The sequence below is a fragment of the Panthera onca genome, chromosome F2 (genome assembly GCF_046562875.1).
Source record: "Panthera onca isolate mPanOnc1 chromosome F2, mPanOnc1 haplotype 2, whole genome shotgun sequence".
Classification (NCBI taxonomy): Eukaryota; Metazoa; Chordata; class Mammalia; order Carnivora; family Felidae; genus Panthera; species Panthera onca.
In genome coordinates this window covers 24,275,998-24,292,923 of record NC_138356.1, presented here as the reverse complement: position 1 = coordinate 24,292,923, position 16,926 = coordinate 24,275,998, and the positions used below count along the sequence as shown (strand labels likewise).

At 36.5% G+C, this 16,926-nt stretch overlaps 1 protein-coding gene across 6 annotated transcripts in view; it reads right to left on the bottom strand.

Moving 5' to 3' along the window:
• Positions 1-16,926, bottom strand: part of GDAP1 (ganglioside induced differentiation associated protein 1) — a 45,818-nt gene that overhangs the window by 11,535 nt on the left and 17,357 nt on the right. For 2 of the 6 annotated variants that reach the window (XM_060610749.3, XM_060610748.3), the window contains exon 4: positions 6,690-6,882. The exons of 1 other annotated variant lie outside the window; for it this stretch is intronic. In XM_060610749.3, coding sequence (XP_060466732.1) covers positions 6,690-6,882 — 193 coding nt within the window. Of the gene's footprint in view, positions 1-6,689; positions 6,883-7,597; positions 7,819-16,926 lie in introns of those variants that run through there. 3 more of the 6 variants (XM_060610747.3, XM_060610751.3, XM_060610750.3) reach the window with 3 other exon arrangements.

Here is a 16,926-nt window from a genome sequence, read left to right as displayed (position 1 = left end):
ATAAATAAATAAATAAATAAATAAATAAATAAAAACTGTTCTTGCTATTCTACCTCAGTCAGGAGCGAAAAAGCAAAAGCAATAGAAGGCCTAAAGGGGCAGGGCAAGGAATCAGGGGACTTTTAAGAAGCAGGCATTGAAAAGAGTTTCCAGCATTAGGGAATAGGGTTGCTGTACTGGAAACCAGGATTAGTGACTAAGCTGGAAGAAAAAATAAGAATAAATGAATAAATTGGCAGAAGACCTGACTTCCTAGAAGAACTGAGTAGGGGACAAAGGCAGGTCTTGTATTGCACCAAAATTTTGGCAGCAAATTAGAAACAGACGGGTAGACACAAAGCAGAAATATGAGATAACGAGAGAAAAACATAGTTTTTTAAAACCAGAAAGAAAAGACACAATGCAAGTGTTCTGCAGCTATTTAACAGGGACAAACAGTTCCCCACATTCTCAAGTCCCTATACTGCCTTGTAGAAAAACCATGGCCTTGAGCCATTAAAAAAAAAATTACGTTGTTTATATTACATTGTTTACCCAAGAGCAAAAATTTAAAAGAATTTAGGGTCTTACAGGCTAAGCTTCCATTATTTTACTACATTGACTGCTCTGATTTCCTACGTTCCCCAGTGATGGCAGACAAAGAAGGCATAATTATGTCTTGTTTTCAAGAAAGACTTCCCCCTAGGTCTATTTGAATAATTTTCAGTTCTTACTATTAGTAGTTCAATGAAAACAGACCTCATTTCTATCTTTACTCCTTTGCTGATTTTTTAATTTTACTTAGTAGATCACTTTGTGATGACATCGATATATAAGAAGGTATGCATCATGTAGCAGAAAAAAAACTGTACCCTTCAACTAGTCAAACACCAGGCTATTAAAAAAATATAATAATGTAAATAAGTTATAACCTGAGGCAAAAGTTATGGTTACAAACTGACTACAATTCAAAGCTGTTACAACTTTGCAATGAGAACAATCAAATCTAAACACAGATGAAGAAAAAATACATAATGTCAAATTACAGAAGTTCACTATATGCAGTCATGATCTGCTGAGACAAAGACAAATTTATACCATCATTTTCACTAAGCTTTATACCTTAAATGTTTAACTTCTCTTTATTGGTATTTAAGGCTTTTAACAGAAACATTTGTAATTGGGAGCAAAACTCCTTTATCAGACAGTTTGTTCCAAATATTGTTTGCACATAATATAGAACCAGAGTCTCTGCATTTTGACACCCCTACCTGTCCACTGAAATTGGACAAATCAAAGAGGGGAGAAGAAGTTACTTTTTAAAGCCACTTTCGTTGGCACAATCATGAGTTTTAAAAGGTTCATTTTCTTTTCCTTACCACATATTTTCTCCACACTTGGTTAGAACCTTTGTGCTACTCTACAATTTCAGTAGATGTGCTAAAATACATATAAAGTAATTCAACTATTTATGAGAGGCTTTTATTAATATACAAAAATATTGTATAATTGGAATAATCAGAAACCCTTACATAAATAACTTTTTAATGTAACGGTGACTTCAGAATTAATGTTCTTTTTAAAAATCTGAGTTGATATTCAGTAGATATTGACAAAGATTTTATCTACAAAATATATTTCCTAATGAGACTTATAAACAATATTTTAATATCATACCAGAATACTTTATTTCCAAACCAAATTCCATTTCCTAAGAATAAATGATGTATATACAGACCTAAGGTATCGGATATGATCTTCAGAGAACTGTTCTATATTAAATTACCAAAATTCGATATCACCATATGAGATCCTTGATTCCAAGTTACCACTGAGTCATTTGGCAATAATAAATAGTAATGTTCTAGTATTTTGTAGTTATTTCATACTCATTTTTTCAAGTTATCTAAAGGTCAGATTAAATTCACTGAATGAGGTTATGAACAGTATTAGAAATATCCAGATTTTTAAATCTATATTAATAGTGCATATATTCAATTGTTATGTCCACTGTTCCTGAGTTTCCCTAGTTTGCTTCATATCATGCCTTACCTAGTTTAATGAATTTCATGCTTTAATATATCTACTCTTCTTTACATGCACAAAGAGAAATAGGTGTCATGTACATGAAAAAGTCTGTAAAAGTGAGTAGTAATAGCACACGCATGTAGTAAAGACAGGTTTGGTATTATTTTCAAGTTTATAGAATGAAACTATCTTTTTAGATTAGTAAGATTCCAATGATTAGGAATCTTTGAAATATTCCAGGTCCTTGCACCAATTAACACCCCCAAAAAATAGCTACTAAAAGAATAAAGAGATTGTTCTTCACCAGCCCTTGGTTGAGCAGCCATAACTGAATACTTCTAAATTCTTTGTTTAACCCATGTTCTGACCTCAAGAATAACACTGATATCTACATCTATAGCTTCTTTCAAAAAAAAAAAAAAGCCATCATCCAATTTAGATATTAACTATTTTTAGGCTAAGACTTGAAAAAGATTGCCTTGGCTACCAGATTTCTCCCCTAATACTATTAGCTATCTAATGGACTTATCCCAAAAGCATAAGGATGTAAATAGCAATTATATACAAATGCTGAGAAATGTCTACAGGTCAGCAAGCCATCATTTTTAATACAATTTCTAGCTGGTAAGCAAATAAGATGACAAATAACAGCAAAAGAGATACCAGTTGACTATATTCTTCAGGTGAATAAATTCACTTAGTCTCCTCTTATAATCATGGGCAACTATACATCTCATGAAATCAATTCACTCATTATTCTAAGTTGTAAATGTTCTTTTAAGTTCCACTCATAATTGAACAAAATGTTGCATATTCTGACCAGTTCACAATTTGCCATGTTCCAGATAGAACCTATACTTTTAAAACAACTTCAGATCATACCAGCCTTTTATTATTAGCTTAAATTATTGATAACTTTTTAGCAAGCTAGGTCTCCCATCCTTCATTAATGCAGCTGATTTTTAAAAATAAAATGCACATACTACATTTAGTCTTGTTAAACTTCATCTTAATTATTTTTCCCTTTTATTGTTCCATGACAAACATTTCACAAGCTAGCCGTTAACTATCCCAGCTTTTGTCATCCCTTATTTCCACAATGTCTTATTCAAGTCATTTATAGAATTGTTAGGCTCAAGTCAGAGAACAGAAACCTATAAGGACATCAGTAGAGATCCCTGTCCAGGCTCACGTCTGTTTTCAAAAGTGCATTAATGATTCATTTTCATCATTCAGAAGTATTAATTAAGCTCCTGTTAAAGAGCTTATATGAAACACTATATGAAGAACTGGGGATTCAGCTATTAGTGAGACAGACACTGCCTCTGACCTTATGGTGTTTACTGTGGTCTACCAGTAATTGAAATAAATGTAATAAAATTATATAGGATAAATCTTTAGCTAAATGGGCAACATGTGCAAGACATTTATAAATAAATATTCTTCAATATGGTGGTTTGAATGTACATCACTTTTATCCAGCCATATTTGGTCCTTCGTTCCACAAGGGTATCTTCTGAGACAATCTGAAGTGCTCTACTTAAACCAAGATACGTTATATCTAGAACCATGCCCAGTACACAATAGATTCTTTTTTTTTTTTTTTTTTTTTTAGGCGTTAAAGCCATTCTTCAGTAATGTAAACTTACGCTGGTTCCTTTTAACGGAGATACTCAAAAGTTATATATGTGTATAGATATATATAAAATTATATATGTGTGTATATATAAGTTATTTATAGTGCTGCTTACAGCTTAAGCAATTAACACACAGTAATCTGCATTAGTGCTTCTGAAACTTTATATATGAATCACTTAAGGATCTTGTTAAAATGCAAATTGTGATTCAAGAGATCTGCAGTAGAGTTTAGGATTCTGCATTTCTAACAAGTTCCAGGTGATACCAATGCAGCTGGTCAATGGAACACACTTTAAGTAGCAAGGATTGCTAGAATTCACTTTACCCCATCCTTGACAATTAGGATAGTAATATCTGTCTTGTCTGGTTCTTTTCCTAATATCCATAAGTTCTTAATGACAAATATAAATTATCTTAATGATAATTGTGATAACCCACACATGTTTATTTTTTATTTTAATACTTTGGGATAAACTTCATCTGTAGACTACCTTTCATTTGGAGTGTCTGTGTGAATCAGTCAGTTGAGCATCCAATTCCTGGTTTCAGCTTAAGTCATCATCTCGGGGTTCATAAGATCAAGCTCTATACTTAGCATGGAGCCTGCTTAGGATTCTCTCTCTCCCTTTCTCTCTGCCCCTCCCCCATCCTATCTCCCTCTCTCAGAATAAATAAACATTTAAAGAATTAAATAGACTAGCCTTCATTTATATAACTGTTTTCTTGCTGTCTTCATGTCTAAGGGTTTGGGGTCCCTTAATCTTCTTTTAACTCTTCCCAATGGAGTGACTACTCTCCTGGGAAAGAGAAAAGAGTTAGGTAAGAGTTTATTGGACTTGCTTTATGTCTGCACTTGATAAAGCTCTATCACCTAATCTAAGAGGATAAACAGAGAAGTCAAGTCACCAAGGATATGCAACAAGTTAGCCACAACTTCAGACTAAGAGCTAGGATCCTTGATTGTTTATTCTATTGGTATAGCCAGAGTTAAAGTCCTTAGTTTCCATATTTTCATCTTAACATTTAGCCCACAGTGCCTTCTCCTCTGATTCCATAAGTAGTAAGAAGAAGAATTTAATATTTCCCTTCTTTGAGTAGGGCTCAGAATGTATTTCAGTTTTGTTTTTATATAATCAAAGCAAAAGAAAAAGCCTAACGAACACTTTAAGAAAGCCTAATAATCATTACCATGTCATAAAGTAACATATTTTATATTACTGAATATCTTAGAGAAGAAAGAATGCAAGAAGAGGAGGAAGAAGTGGAGAATGGCTAGCAATAGTAGTTCAAAGGATGCCAACAAGATATTTAAGTATGATTTTCCATTTATGTATCTTTTGGAGACTTCTGATGATTTAAAACAGAATTATTATACCATGATTTTGCTTTATTCACATTATAACCACTTCTCTCAAAAAATACAAATTACTTAACAGACCTGTCCATTTCCAAAAAGCTCAAGGTTGAGAAAAATTGTCTTAAATCAATTTGCCACCATTTTCAGTACTGTCCCCAGCATATAGATATAAAGAATAGGAAGTAATTATAAAGGAGAAACAGTTCATGACACTCTTTGGTTTAGGGGCGCCTGGGTGGCTCAAGTCAGTTAAGCGTCTGACTCTTGGTTTCAGCTCAGATAATGATCTCACAGTTCAAGAGTTTGGGCCTGTGTTTGGCTCTGTGCTGACAGCATGGAGCCTGCTTAGGATTCTGTCTCCCTCTCTCCCTGCCCCTCCCCTGCTCTCTCTCTCTCTCAAAAATAAATAAACTTTTTTTTTTAATCTTAAAAAGAAAATAACTCTTTGGTTTACACCAATGGCCAACTCTAATTAAAACCTCCAATCAGAGTCCTAGGAAACCAAACACTTGGAATAAGAATAGGGGCAGCCCACTGTCAATCTAATTCCCTGGGGTTCCCTCTACACAATTTTAGGTCCCATACCTATTTTCCTTCTAAGTACCTCAGGCACTTTTTTAGCCTAGTAAGTTCCTTTCTCAGTTTCCAGTAATGTGGGGTTATATTCTGGTTTTATCCTGCCCAGTTAACATCAATGTAACTAGTGGCAGATGGAAAGCAACTAGATCTCGTGTAGCTTCTTTTTCAGAAGAGCACTCAGCTGAAAGCTAGGAGCCTTCTGTTCTCTCAGTTGTGCCAGTGATCAGCTATATGATCTTTGGTAAATATTCAAGATATAGTTCATCTCAAAGGATTGTCATCAGGAGCAAGCAAGATGATATACAAGTGGCAATGACTATGGGAGACAGCTGGTATAACATGAAGGTATGGATAGGAAAGACCTGCATCCCAGCCCCACTCTGCCATTAAATATCTGCATTATCTTGGGCAACCCCTTTGTTTCTCTTTCCTCATGTACAGTGGGAATAACTAGTCCATCATGCCTGTCTCAGATGGGTTCTTTTGAAGACTAAATATAACAGAATTATAAAGCACCTGACATAAAACAGGCTGTCAATAAATGATTATTACTTAAAAGCACTTTACAAAGTATTAAAATTCTTCACAAAAGATATAAATTTAAACTATAGAGCAAAGATCTCCACATATACCAACATTCTATTCTCCCCTGCCTACATTTGATTCCTCTTTTTTTCTCCTATGGTGTTTAAGGTGGAACTATTTGGTGGACTATATAAAGCTGATTTTCATAGTGTACATTTCAAATAATTATGAACTTTTACTTGGAGGCTAAAAATTCATCACCACAAACCAAACACCTACAGAGGTGTTTCGGAAGTGAATTTAAAAGGAAAGTTCCAACATTAAAATTTGTAGTTTATATAAAATCTTTTAAATGGAGTTACACTGGCTTACATAAATTTATGGTATTGACCTATTTTATATTTGTGTGCTTATGGAAATGGAAAAGGTTTTTAGCATGAAACCATCATCATAAAACCAAAAAAGGAAGGAAGGAAGGGAGGGAGGGAGGGAGGGAGGAAGGAAGGAGGGAGGGAAGGAAGGGAGGACATATATATTTGTGTTGAAAGTAAATCCAAGAAATCACAAATAGCCTTAACATTACCATCCAGGAAAGTCTGTTCAAGATAATCAATGATCTGAGTGGCCTCACAAATAATGTTTTCCCCGTGGATAAGGACAGGCACTTCTCCAGTTGAGTTCAAACGCATAAACCAAGGCTCATTGTGCTCACTCAGGGGCAGACTTACATCATGTTCCTCGCACTTCAATGCCTTTTCAGCAATTACCAATCGCACCTGAAAGAGTTCACACTGGTTACTACAACACATGTAGGCTTTGAATTAAATGACATCCTGGATACCATTAAGCAGACTTTCTGTGCTTCCCTTCGTTATTAATATTCTCCACATTCTTTTTAACTATTCCTAGTCTAGGAATTAACAAGTGAGATATATTCTAGCATCTTACTCATATAAATTAGGATAATAAAATAAGGAATGAAAATAATTCTGGCTATATTTATTCCACAGTGACTCTCCATCACCACTACTATCTTTGCGTCCTAAACCTAATTATGTGTCCTCCCCAGACAAGAATCTGATATATAGATGTGCTAGGCCTTGTTGACGAGAGCGAATGCGTACCAGAAAGAGTAAAAGAAGGAACTGTAAATTATGCATGTGGTTGCATGAAGGAACTTCCCTCTGCCTCACTCCCCTAAGCCCAGGGGACAAGGCCTCCTGCCCGAATACCTAAAGTGATGCTTTTTTTTTTTTTTTTTTTGGTCGCATCTCATGTGTGGCAAAGCCTGAGTCATACCCTTTCCATCCCAGACTGATCATCCGTGCTCGCTCGCAGCGCGCATCCCTGCCCTCAGGGAGCGCCTGCCCGGGTTAGGGCTTTAGAGGCCTACTTGCAGATGCGCTGGAGTACCGGAGACAGCCCTGAGGGAGCTGTCCCGGTGCTGAAACCCGAGCCGCGCCGCCCGCCCCAGCAGAGGCCTGTAATTACCTTTTGAGAGCTGAAAGAATGTGTCCAGTGGTACAGAATGAGCCTAACCTCCGCGTCCGACTTGCCTTCCGCCATCAAGGGCGCGCCCCCTCTCTGCTCGTCCTGCTTCCGAGCCATTTTGGGGTGCGCGAGTACAGTAGGGCCTTGCCCGTCGGCCCTTTATTTCTCCCACCCACACTGCCCCGCAAAGCGTCGTTAGTTTTTCCGAGTTGCCGCCCGGATCCGGGAAAGATGGGTTCGCGCGGACGAACAGACCACTGGGAAGTGTAGTTTCACCGGCAAGAAAGCTGCAGCGCCGCGTCCGCCGAGATGCGGGCGTGTCTGCGCGCCTGGAAGTCTCTGGCGTGTGGAAGACACATGGAAGGCGCAAGTGGATGTGTTTGGGGAAATAATCTAAAATTAGAGTCCCTGAATACTAAAGTTAGTAATGAATAATGTTGACTGCAAATTACTCATTGGTTTGGTAGGGTGGAGTAGAGGTTGCTCACGTATAAAAGCAGCAACTTCCTAGGATACTTAGGTTTCCTCTTGGAGGGTTTGTGCCCCAAGCGGAAAGGAAGCTCTGGTTGACAAAACAGGGTGAAGATCCTGAGTTTTCATTAGAAGATGCTCTTATGGAGTCATGCAAAGGAATAATAATAAATGATAATAGATCTCATAACCAACGACGACTTAAAACAGCCTAGTTGTTAAACACAGAATTTTTTTTTTTTTAATTTTTTTTTCAATGTTTTTTATTTATTTTTGGGACAGAGAGAGACAGAGCATGAAAGGGGGAGGGGCAGAGAGAGAGGGAGACACAGAATCGGAAACAGGCTCCAGGCTCTGAGCCATCAGCCCAGAGCCCGACGCGGGGCTCGAACTCACGGACCGCGAGATCGTGACCTGGCTGAAGTCGGACGCTTAACCGACTGCGCCACCCAGGCGCCCCAAACACAGAATTTTTAAAGCAGAACTACCCCGGTTCATGTACTGGTTTTTGAAGTGGAGGTGATAATTCTCTTTAACCCATAAGGTTCTCCTGACAAATAAGTAAATACAATGTTAAACCCTCAAAATAGCCTGACATGATGTAGACAATAATATTCACAAGTTCGGTTGCTTTATAATATCCTCTTCATAGCCAGAGTGAAAACCATAATTTTATACTAGTTATTATTGTAGATCTCTTAAAATTTGGCATAATTTTAAATTAATAAAAATTCTCTATTAGCCAATGTGTTAATATGACCATAAAATGAATGTTTGTATAACTCATTCAGTAAATCCTTACTGAACACCTACTACATTCCAAGCAATGCAGTAGGCTCTGAGAATACAAAGACCCGGCACTCAAGAAATGTCTGGTGGCACAGACAACAATATCAATAGACAACACAATAGAGATGAGAACTGTCAGCTTTAGAATGAACACAAGGTTCTATAAGAAAAGAGAGGCAAGTATGCAACTCAGGTCAAAAAGGAAAGACAAAATCTCATGAGGTCTTTCCTCCCCTTTACAACACTTCACTGTTCTCTATAATTCTTTTATAATTTTTAAAGATTTTAAAATGTCTTTTTATGGATATAAGCTATGGGTTAATAAATTAATATGTTAATTCAATATGCAAAATGACCCTTACCAAACTTGTTTGTTTTTTTTTTTTAATCAGTTCACTCTTTATAGTAGAAGAGGGAAAAGTAAGACTTTGAAATGAGACAGAGTGAGGTTTAAATTCTGGCTCCACCCCTAACTTGACCTCTCCTGAGACTTCACTTTGTCATGTATAAAATATGGATATATAAAAATATATGGCTGCTGTGGGAATTTAGTAAGAGAATGTATATAAAACACTTAGGATATTGCCTGGAATATAGCGGTTGATGAAAGTATATGTGGAAACCTCCTCCGTGAGATTAAGAGGATATGATATACTTTCAAAATTTTTACAACTACCTATATAATCCTCCATTTCCGTTCCTCTTCAGAAAAAACTTCCTTTTAAATTCTTCAACTTCAGTTTCCAACAAATACTATACAGTTACCTTTCTTTAATTCACTCGCCTCACTATCTGAATAGAATCAACACTCTTGGCAGTTCTTTTGTCACTTGCTGCTGAAAGCATTCTCACAATAAATCTCAGGTCTGTCAAACACTGAGTACTTTCTCTATCATATCTTCCACAAAGCCATATAGCAAACACTGAAGGAACTGATCCATTACTGTGTGGGTGTTTAATGTTAAGTATTCATAGATGTCTTTGGGAGTACAAATGTATACATAGCTTCTGAAAGGAAATTCATACATATGCATCAGAAACCTTGAAAATGGGCATAACTTCTAACCTAGCTATTCTTCTATTTTCAGTTTAACTAAGGAAGTAACTTTTAGCAAATCCCAGCAGATGGCCCTAAAATTCTACTTTCTCTTTCGTCAGTGGTAATAGAAATTTTAGCTAAGCACATACCTGCTGAGAATAAAGACTGCATGTCCCAGGTTCCATCGCACCTAAATGTGACTTTATGACTACATTCTAATAAATGGGATGTAATGGACATCCCATAGGGCAAGTTATAGGAAGTTTTCTTAAGAAAACTGTTAGTCCTGTGCCTCTTCTTCTTTATACCATCCTGCTTCTGGGAGGGTGAAAGCTGATTTGGACCATGAGGGGTGGGACCACATCCCAGGGATGACCAAAGCCATGAGCTGCAGGGTAATTGAGCCCCTAAGGACCTGGGAGCAGAACCAACCACCACACCAATCTCAGTCTGCAAACCTCCAATTATTAGCTAAGCCATTGTAATTTTTTGTGATTACCAGGTGCTATTGCCTTAACCCATCCTCACGAATATATCAATCTTGTAAAATACAGATGGCTTTTATGTCTTTATGCTTCTACATATAGTAATTTTTCTATAAACAGATATGTGTTGCTTTTACCTCTTAAAGATGTGAACATTAAAACAACATCATTAAGTAAACAAGATAAGGAAACATGGTGGTGTTTGGGGGGTTTGTTCTGTTTTAATCATGCTAGGGGTAGGAAAAAAACTGACATCTTTTCTCATTGATCCATAATTCCTGTTATTTTCCATCCCACTAAAATCCACTTGTAGGTTATATGAAAAATGTATTATCCATTCACTTGTTTATTCAGAGATTTGACTAAATTGTGTATATATTCTGTAGCTGTGTGTCCGTAATAATAGATCGTGGGTTCCTGGAGAACAGCAGCCAGATAAAGGTCAATTAATCTCTTCAATATGCATTGTTGATCTTGTCCCAGGAACAGTGCTAGATACAGAAGACAAGGAGTTCAAACTCATAGTCACTGGGAACTCAAGTGTGAGGAAGAGAAATGAGATTTCAACATATGTGGTAATTGCTTTGATATTTAGGAGATTATGGTAGGAATACAGACAAGGCACCTCATACAGATGGTCTTCCCAGAAGAGGTGATGATCTTTACTGTAACTAGTACCATAGTAGTGCAATTACCAGTATATCCATTGTTATGCCGCCTCTGGCTCATACAGGCTCTTGAGAGCTGATGGTTACATTTTCAGGAATTTCACAAGCTGGATGTTCAACCCAGCCATTACTAAAAATTATGTAAAATTGAACTGCATTTAAACGAATGATTTTTAAAATAAAGCTAACAAGAACTCAAAACTCCTATTTTGTTAATTATTACTTATACTCTTGAGTTTATTTATGTCTCTTATATCTGTGATGGAAATCATATATAAGGGTGTGCTACAATGCATCCCTTCCTAACTCCCTGTTCAGGGATGTCATGTTAGTAACTTGAAATTAGTCATGGTAGGGGTATTGACACTACAGAAATCAGCAAGTAGTATATATAATATGTTTGGTTTTTTTTTTCAAGAAAGTTGGTTTTTAAATATTTACCAGCACACCACTGAATGCACATATTTAATATTTAATAAACTGTCTTGATGATCAGGAGAACTCTAAGTATATTTGTGAATGCATACATTTGTATATTAATTTGTACTTGGTACCTTTCCCAACCGGCTTTAGTTCTGCTTCCTTCTCCACTTCTCAGACAACCACTCCCTACTTCCTTTTCATTCCTGTCACTGTGTTTAGGGAATAAGTAGATATGCATGCATCTATCAGCCCACTTTCAAACAATGAGCACTTTCTCTAGCACATCTTCCCAGCAGCACAGCCATGAAACACAGTAAACACTGAGTGAATTGAATACTGCATTGGTGTTTAATACTAATAATACCTTCTAAACAAAAGGCATAATGTAGAATTTTTTTGCATTAAAGATCACAGACCACTTTCTTACAGTTTCATTTGATCCCCATCATAGCCTGTAAGGCAGCTACCGCCCCTAATTTATAATTGAGGAAATAAGGTTTAGCGACTGAGAGACTAGTCCAAAATCCTATAGTAAGTGAAAGAACTATAACTCAAATGTGACTTTTCTGACTACTCATCAAGGTATTATTTTCTACTACATTATGCTAGCTTTAAGCCAAAGTTGTGGACTTTCAAGCTTTACACAGCCTGTGATAGACTTTGAGGAAAATACAGTCACCTTCTTGAAGATTAGCCCCACAGTTATACATACTTCTATTAAAGCATAAACTGTCATGTTAAATTACTGTTTATATATCTTCCTTCTGTGTTGCATTCTGAGCCTTGGTATCCCTAGGAACCCTAAATAGTGCTTGGTACATAAAAAAATGCTCCAAACTGCTTTTTTAAAATTTATTAAATATTCATTTACTTATTTTGAGAGAAAGAGCTAGGGAGGGGCAGACAGAGGGGGAGATAGCATCTCAAGCAGGCTCCACCCTGTCACAGCAGAGCCTTACGCGGGCTCCGTCTCACGAATCACAAGACATAACTTGAGCCAAAATCAAGGGAGACGCTAAACCAACTGAGCCACCCAAGTGCCCCATCCAAACTGTTTTTTAATTAATAGAAAAAAAATATTAGCTAGCCATCACCGCCACCACGAGCAGCAAATAATGACAACAAAAAATAATAATAATAAATTGTAGCATGTTTGGTTTACTGCTCTAGAAATTCTGTGTAAAGCTAATTTTATTTGAAAGAATTTGATATTTACAAATCTGGACTGTGGATCCTGACTCTGAACTCTGACTCTGAACTCATGACTCTAAAGTGAACTGCCTTTTATATTAATATGTACTGAAGTTCTTTATTCATTTAAATATTTTAAAGAATGAAGTGAAAATGAATTTGATTGTTAGAAATAATAGATCACATAACCTCTCCGTGCCTGAGTCACCTGACCTATACAATTACAATAAAAATCCTCCAGATATTCTGGCTATGCAGATATAACCAGTTTGGGAAAAGTCCTTGTGCTAGACAGTTATAATATGTCCCTTTGGTGTCCTCTGCTTCAATCAAGTCTTGATTTATCATAAAGAACTGTCATGAAGGAATGATGTATATATTTATAAAAGTTACTATTATTCAAGGTCCTACCAGTCATCTATTTTGGCAGGTATTAGGTAATATACGTATATGTGTGTGTATATATATATATAATATATATTATTTTAACGTATATCAACTAAGCCAGAGATCTTGAAACCTTTTGACAAATTGTTAATACTCTAGGTTTCTGTTTTTTAAAGTACTTTTATGAATGACCACAAGAGGTCTCTATTTTTTTAAGAATAGTCTTTCTTTTCTTTTCTTTTTTTTTTTTTTTTTTTTTTTTTGCTTTGCAAATTAGAAAACAGAAATGGTGGTATTCCCAGGAGAGTACATTTAACTAATTAAGCTATCTCATTCAAAATCAAATTTTCCAAAATCAGAAGAAAATCTTTTACTCATATGTAGAAAAACAGCATTGTCTCCACTTCCTCCTGATAATAGCAACCTTAATACTAAGTACCCAGAAGCTACTTCCCCTGCTCTGCTTTGACCCATGCCAGTTATCTGACCCATGTGAATTGCATAGAATTTGTAACTGGTGTGAGCATAAGAAAAAAGGAGGGGAAGTCCTTATTTAGAAATTATTTTTGAGATTTTTTTTTTTCAAACGTGAATAAATCCTGTTGTCTAACATTCTCAAGCATCTGCAGGACTCAAGGTATTATCTAATTGAATGGGCTAAGAGATGGCTCATGGAGCACATTGATTTGGTAAAAGAATGGCAATAATTCTGGCTAGTTGACCAGAGCTCTAATCAATGTGACTCCTGTACTTGATTTATCATAGTGGTTCTCAAAGTGTGAACCCCTGACAGACAGATCAACCTCACTTGGCAACTTGCTACACATTCTACTGAATCAGAAACTCTAGAGCAACTGGTGTTTTAAAAAGCCCTCCAGGTTTCTCTGATGCTGGTAGGGTTTAAGAACTACCAATTCAGTATAAAATTGATGAACGGTTCCAATTCTCTATCCCTGCTTTGCCCCATCTGTAAAATTTATAAAGAACAGGGTATGGAAGTCAAAAGCCTGACTTATAGTATCTGGGGAAAAAGGCAAATAATTTGAAACTACTTCCACAAAACAGTCTGGTAAAACCATGGTGCCAAGTTACCAGTTATAGTTTATAGGCCCAAGATGCCAAGACACCTCCACCTTCCTCTCAAAAAGATGCAGATTACCTCCTGCAGGCTTCTGAGCAAAAGTCCCAATGACCTTAGAATAGCCCAAACTTGCTTCTGAAACTCTAAAATGTTGCCTCTGGTCTTTCTTGCATCCCAGAGCAAATAATCATATTCAATACCAAGTGCAACTTATTAATTCAGGAGGCTCTAGCTGTGAGGTTACTGTAGACTTATAATAATTTGATTAATTTTCTAGTCCCTCAAAGAATGGCTACTAATGTTAATGCACTAAGTTCTTTATTTTTGAGTAGAGAACTCACTTTGAGCCATATTTCTGGTGGAAAAAATTTGACATATCTGTTCACTCTCTCATCTATCTCATCTATCTCTGTGATGAATGGTATACACTTCAGAATAAACACATGAATATGGACTAATATATACTTTGAAGAAAGATGTATTTGTCTTACATGGTTGCTAATATTTTTTGGAGTGTTTACTGTGTGCCAGGAACTGTTTCAAGCACTTATGTGTAGATTGTATTTAACACTTGCAAAATCCCTTAAGACAGGGAGAAATATCATCCCCATTTTATAGATGAGGATATTGAGACATAGACAGGTCACAAAATTTCCCAAACCCACACTATTAACCCCAGAAGTCTGGTCTAGAGATCATGTTCATGCCACTACAAGATGCAGCCTCAGTATATGAGGGACAACCATAGCGTCATCAGCTCTGATTTCTCTAGCCTCATATGCAAATATTACCTACTCCTTCAGTCACCAACTGTTTTAGCTCAGGAATTTTTTGTCCAGGATTGTTTAGAGTTCATAGAAAACAATGGGGAATAACAGGACGGAAAAACTATGCTCTTAAAACTAAACACTTATTACAAATTTCTACCAACACTCCTCTAATAGTATCTAATATCTTTCAAAAGTTTACAAAGTGCCTTAAAAACAGTATTCATTTGATTTTCCCAACAATCCCCCTTTTAGAGATAAAGAATCAGCACTGAGATATGACGTATACCACCTCACTGATCATTGGTAGAGCAGGAACTAAAGGCTTCCAGCTCTAAATCCTATGCACATCCTATGCCACCCCACATCTTCCAAGAGGCTCCCCACTTGCCTCAGCCAAGATACAGGCCAACCCAAGAGCCTTCCATTGCTTATTACATCACAGTCTGACTTCGGTCCGTTTCTTGACTGTCCAATGAAGGATTTGGACACAGCGATCCCATATCTATCATGGGATCCTCTCATTGTATGGGTGTGGTGCCTGCAGTTATACTTCATTGTGTAACGTGTCCACTTTAATTTAGTGCCACCCCCCACGGCAGACCACAGCATAGCAGTTGAGAGCTCGGACTCTAAAGTCAGAGCAGGAAACAAATCCTTGCTCCACCGCTCACCAGCTATGTGATCATGGGCATAGCTTCCTCACTTATAAACCAGGAAAAACAATCATACCACTTTCATTGGGATAGACTGAGGATCGTGACTTATAAAATGTTAAGTATTTAACACAATTTTTTGCATAGGATATGTAAGAATTAGAATAGTGATAGGATGGTAAAAGTAACCGGTATTTTTTTTAACACGCTGGGTAAATGTTACCTCTCCAGTCAGAGGAGTTTCGCTGCCACATTGGCTGAAACTTGGAACTTCATTTTTGGCAATTCTCTCTAATAATTTCATGTAAATTTTAGCTATTTACACTTCACAAATATATATTAAAACATCAGCATTAGGTGGAAATTAAATATTTCCAATGAAAGAAATAACAATAAAATACTTAGGTACTACGCATAGATCTACACAAGTTCATTTCTAGACTTGATGCTAGCCACTGGAGTAGATCACTAGAAGAACATTTTGATGATTGTATTAATCATATTAGGCAAACATCAATTATAATATGAAGGTAAGAGAGGTCAAGGAGAAAAAAAGGAGTCGCTTCCCAGTGTGCTTAACTAGTATTTGGATAATATCACTAACGTTTCTTTCATTAATGACAATAATAAAAAGGTCTATTTATAAATGTTTGTAGCTCTAAAAGCCTCTAGGATACTTAGACACAGTCTTAGAAAAAGCATATTCCCTACAAGATACTTACAGCTTGGCTCTGAAATTACAGCTTTGTATTAGTTATCTTTCCTAAAGTTAAGAGTTTTCTTACCAATTTACAATGTGCTTGTGTACTGTTCACCCTTTCACGGAAGAATGCCATTCTCTCAGTGGAAAGTGACTTTTTCTCCCCATTTCCCAATAAGTGCCTCAGGTAGCCTTCCCAAACACCTTATCACTCTCTTTTTATGTTTAAAGGAATCTTTCCAGGGATGTAAGATCATTCAGCGCTTATCTTTGTAATTCAAATTAGAATATTCAATAATACGTTGGAATTTATTTTTCCAATACCCTTGCTTTTGTGTTCTTTCAGTCACGAAATAATAAGTGGAGAAGTTAATTTATGCCTACACTGTCTCTGGCCACATGAGAAAAATGGCATAAAAACTCAGAGACAAGCTTTAAAGAAAGAAAATGCTAATGTTGCAAGGATTGCTCTAAGTAAGATTTTGCTTTGTTAATGTATAAATAGGACAAGATAAGGTTCTGGGCAGCAGCGTATCCTGGGCACCAAATAGTCGTCTATGTTCCTTTGGCACCAACTCCAACACAATGGAATGACTTTCTTCTTAACCACCCAATGTCACCAGGGATGCTGGGAGAACAAACATAAGAGCTAATGCTACAGAAACGACTTCA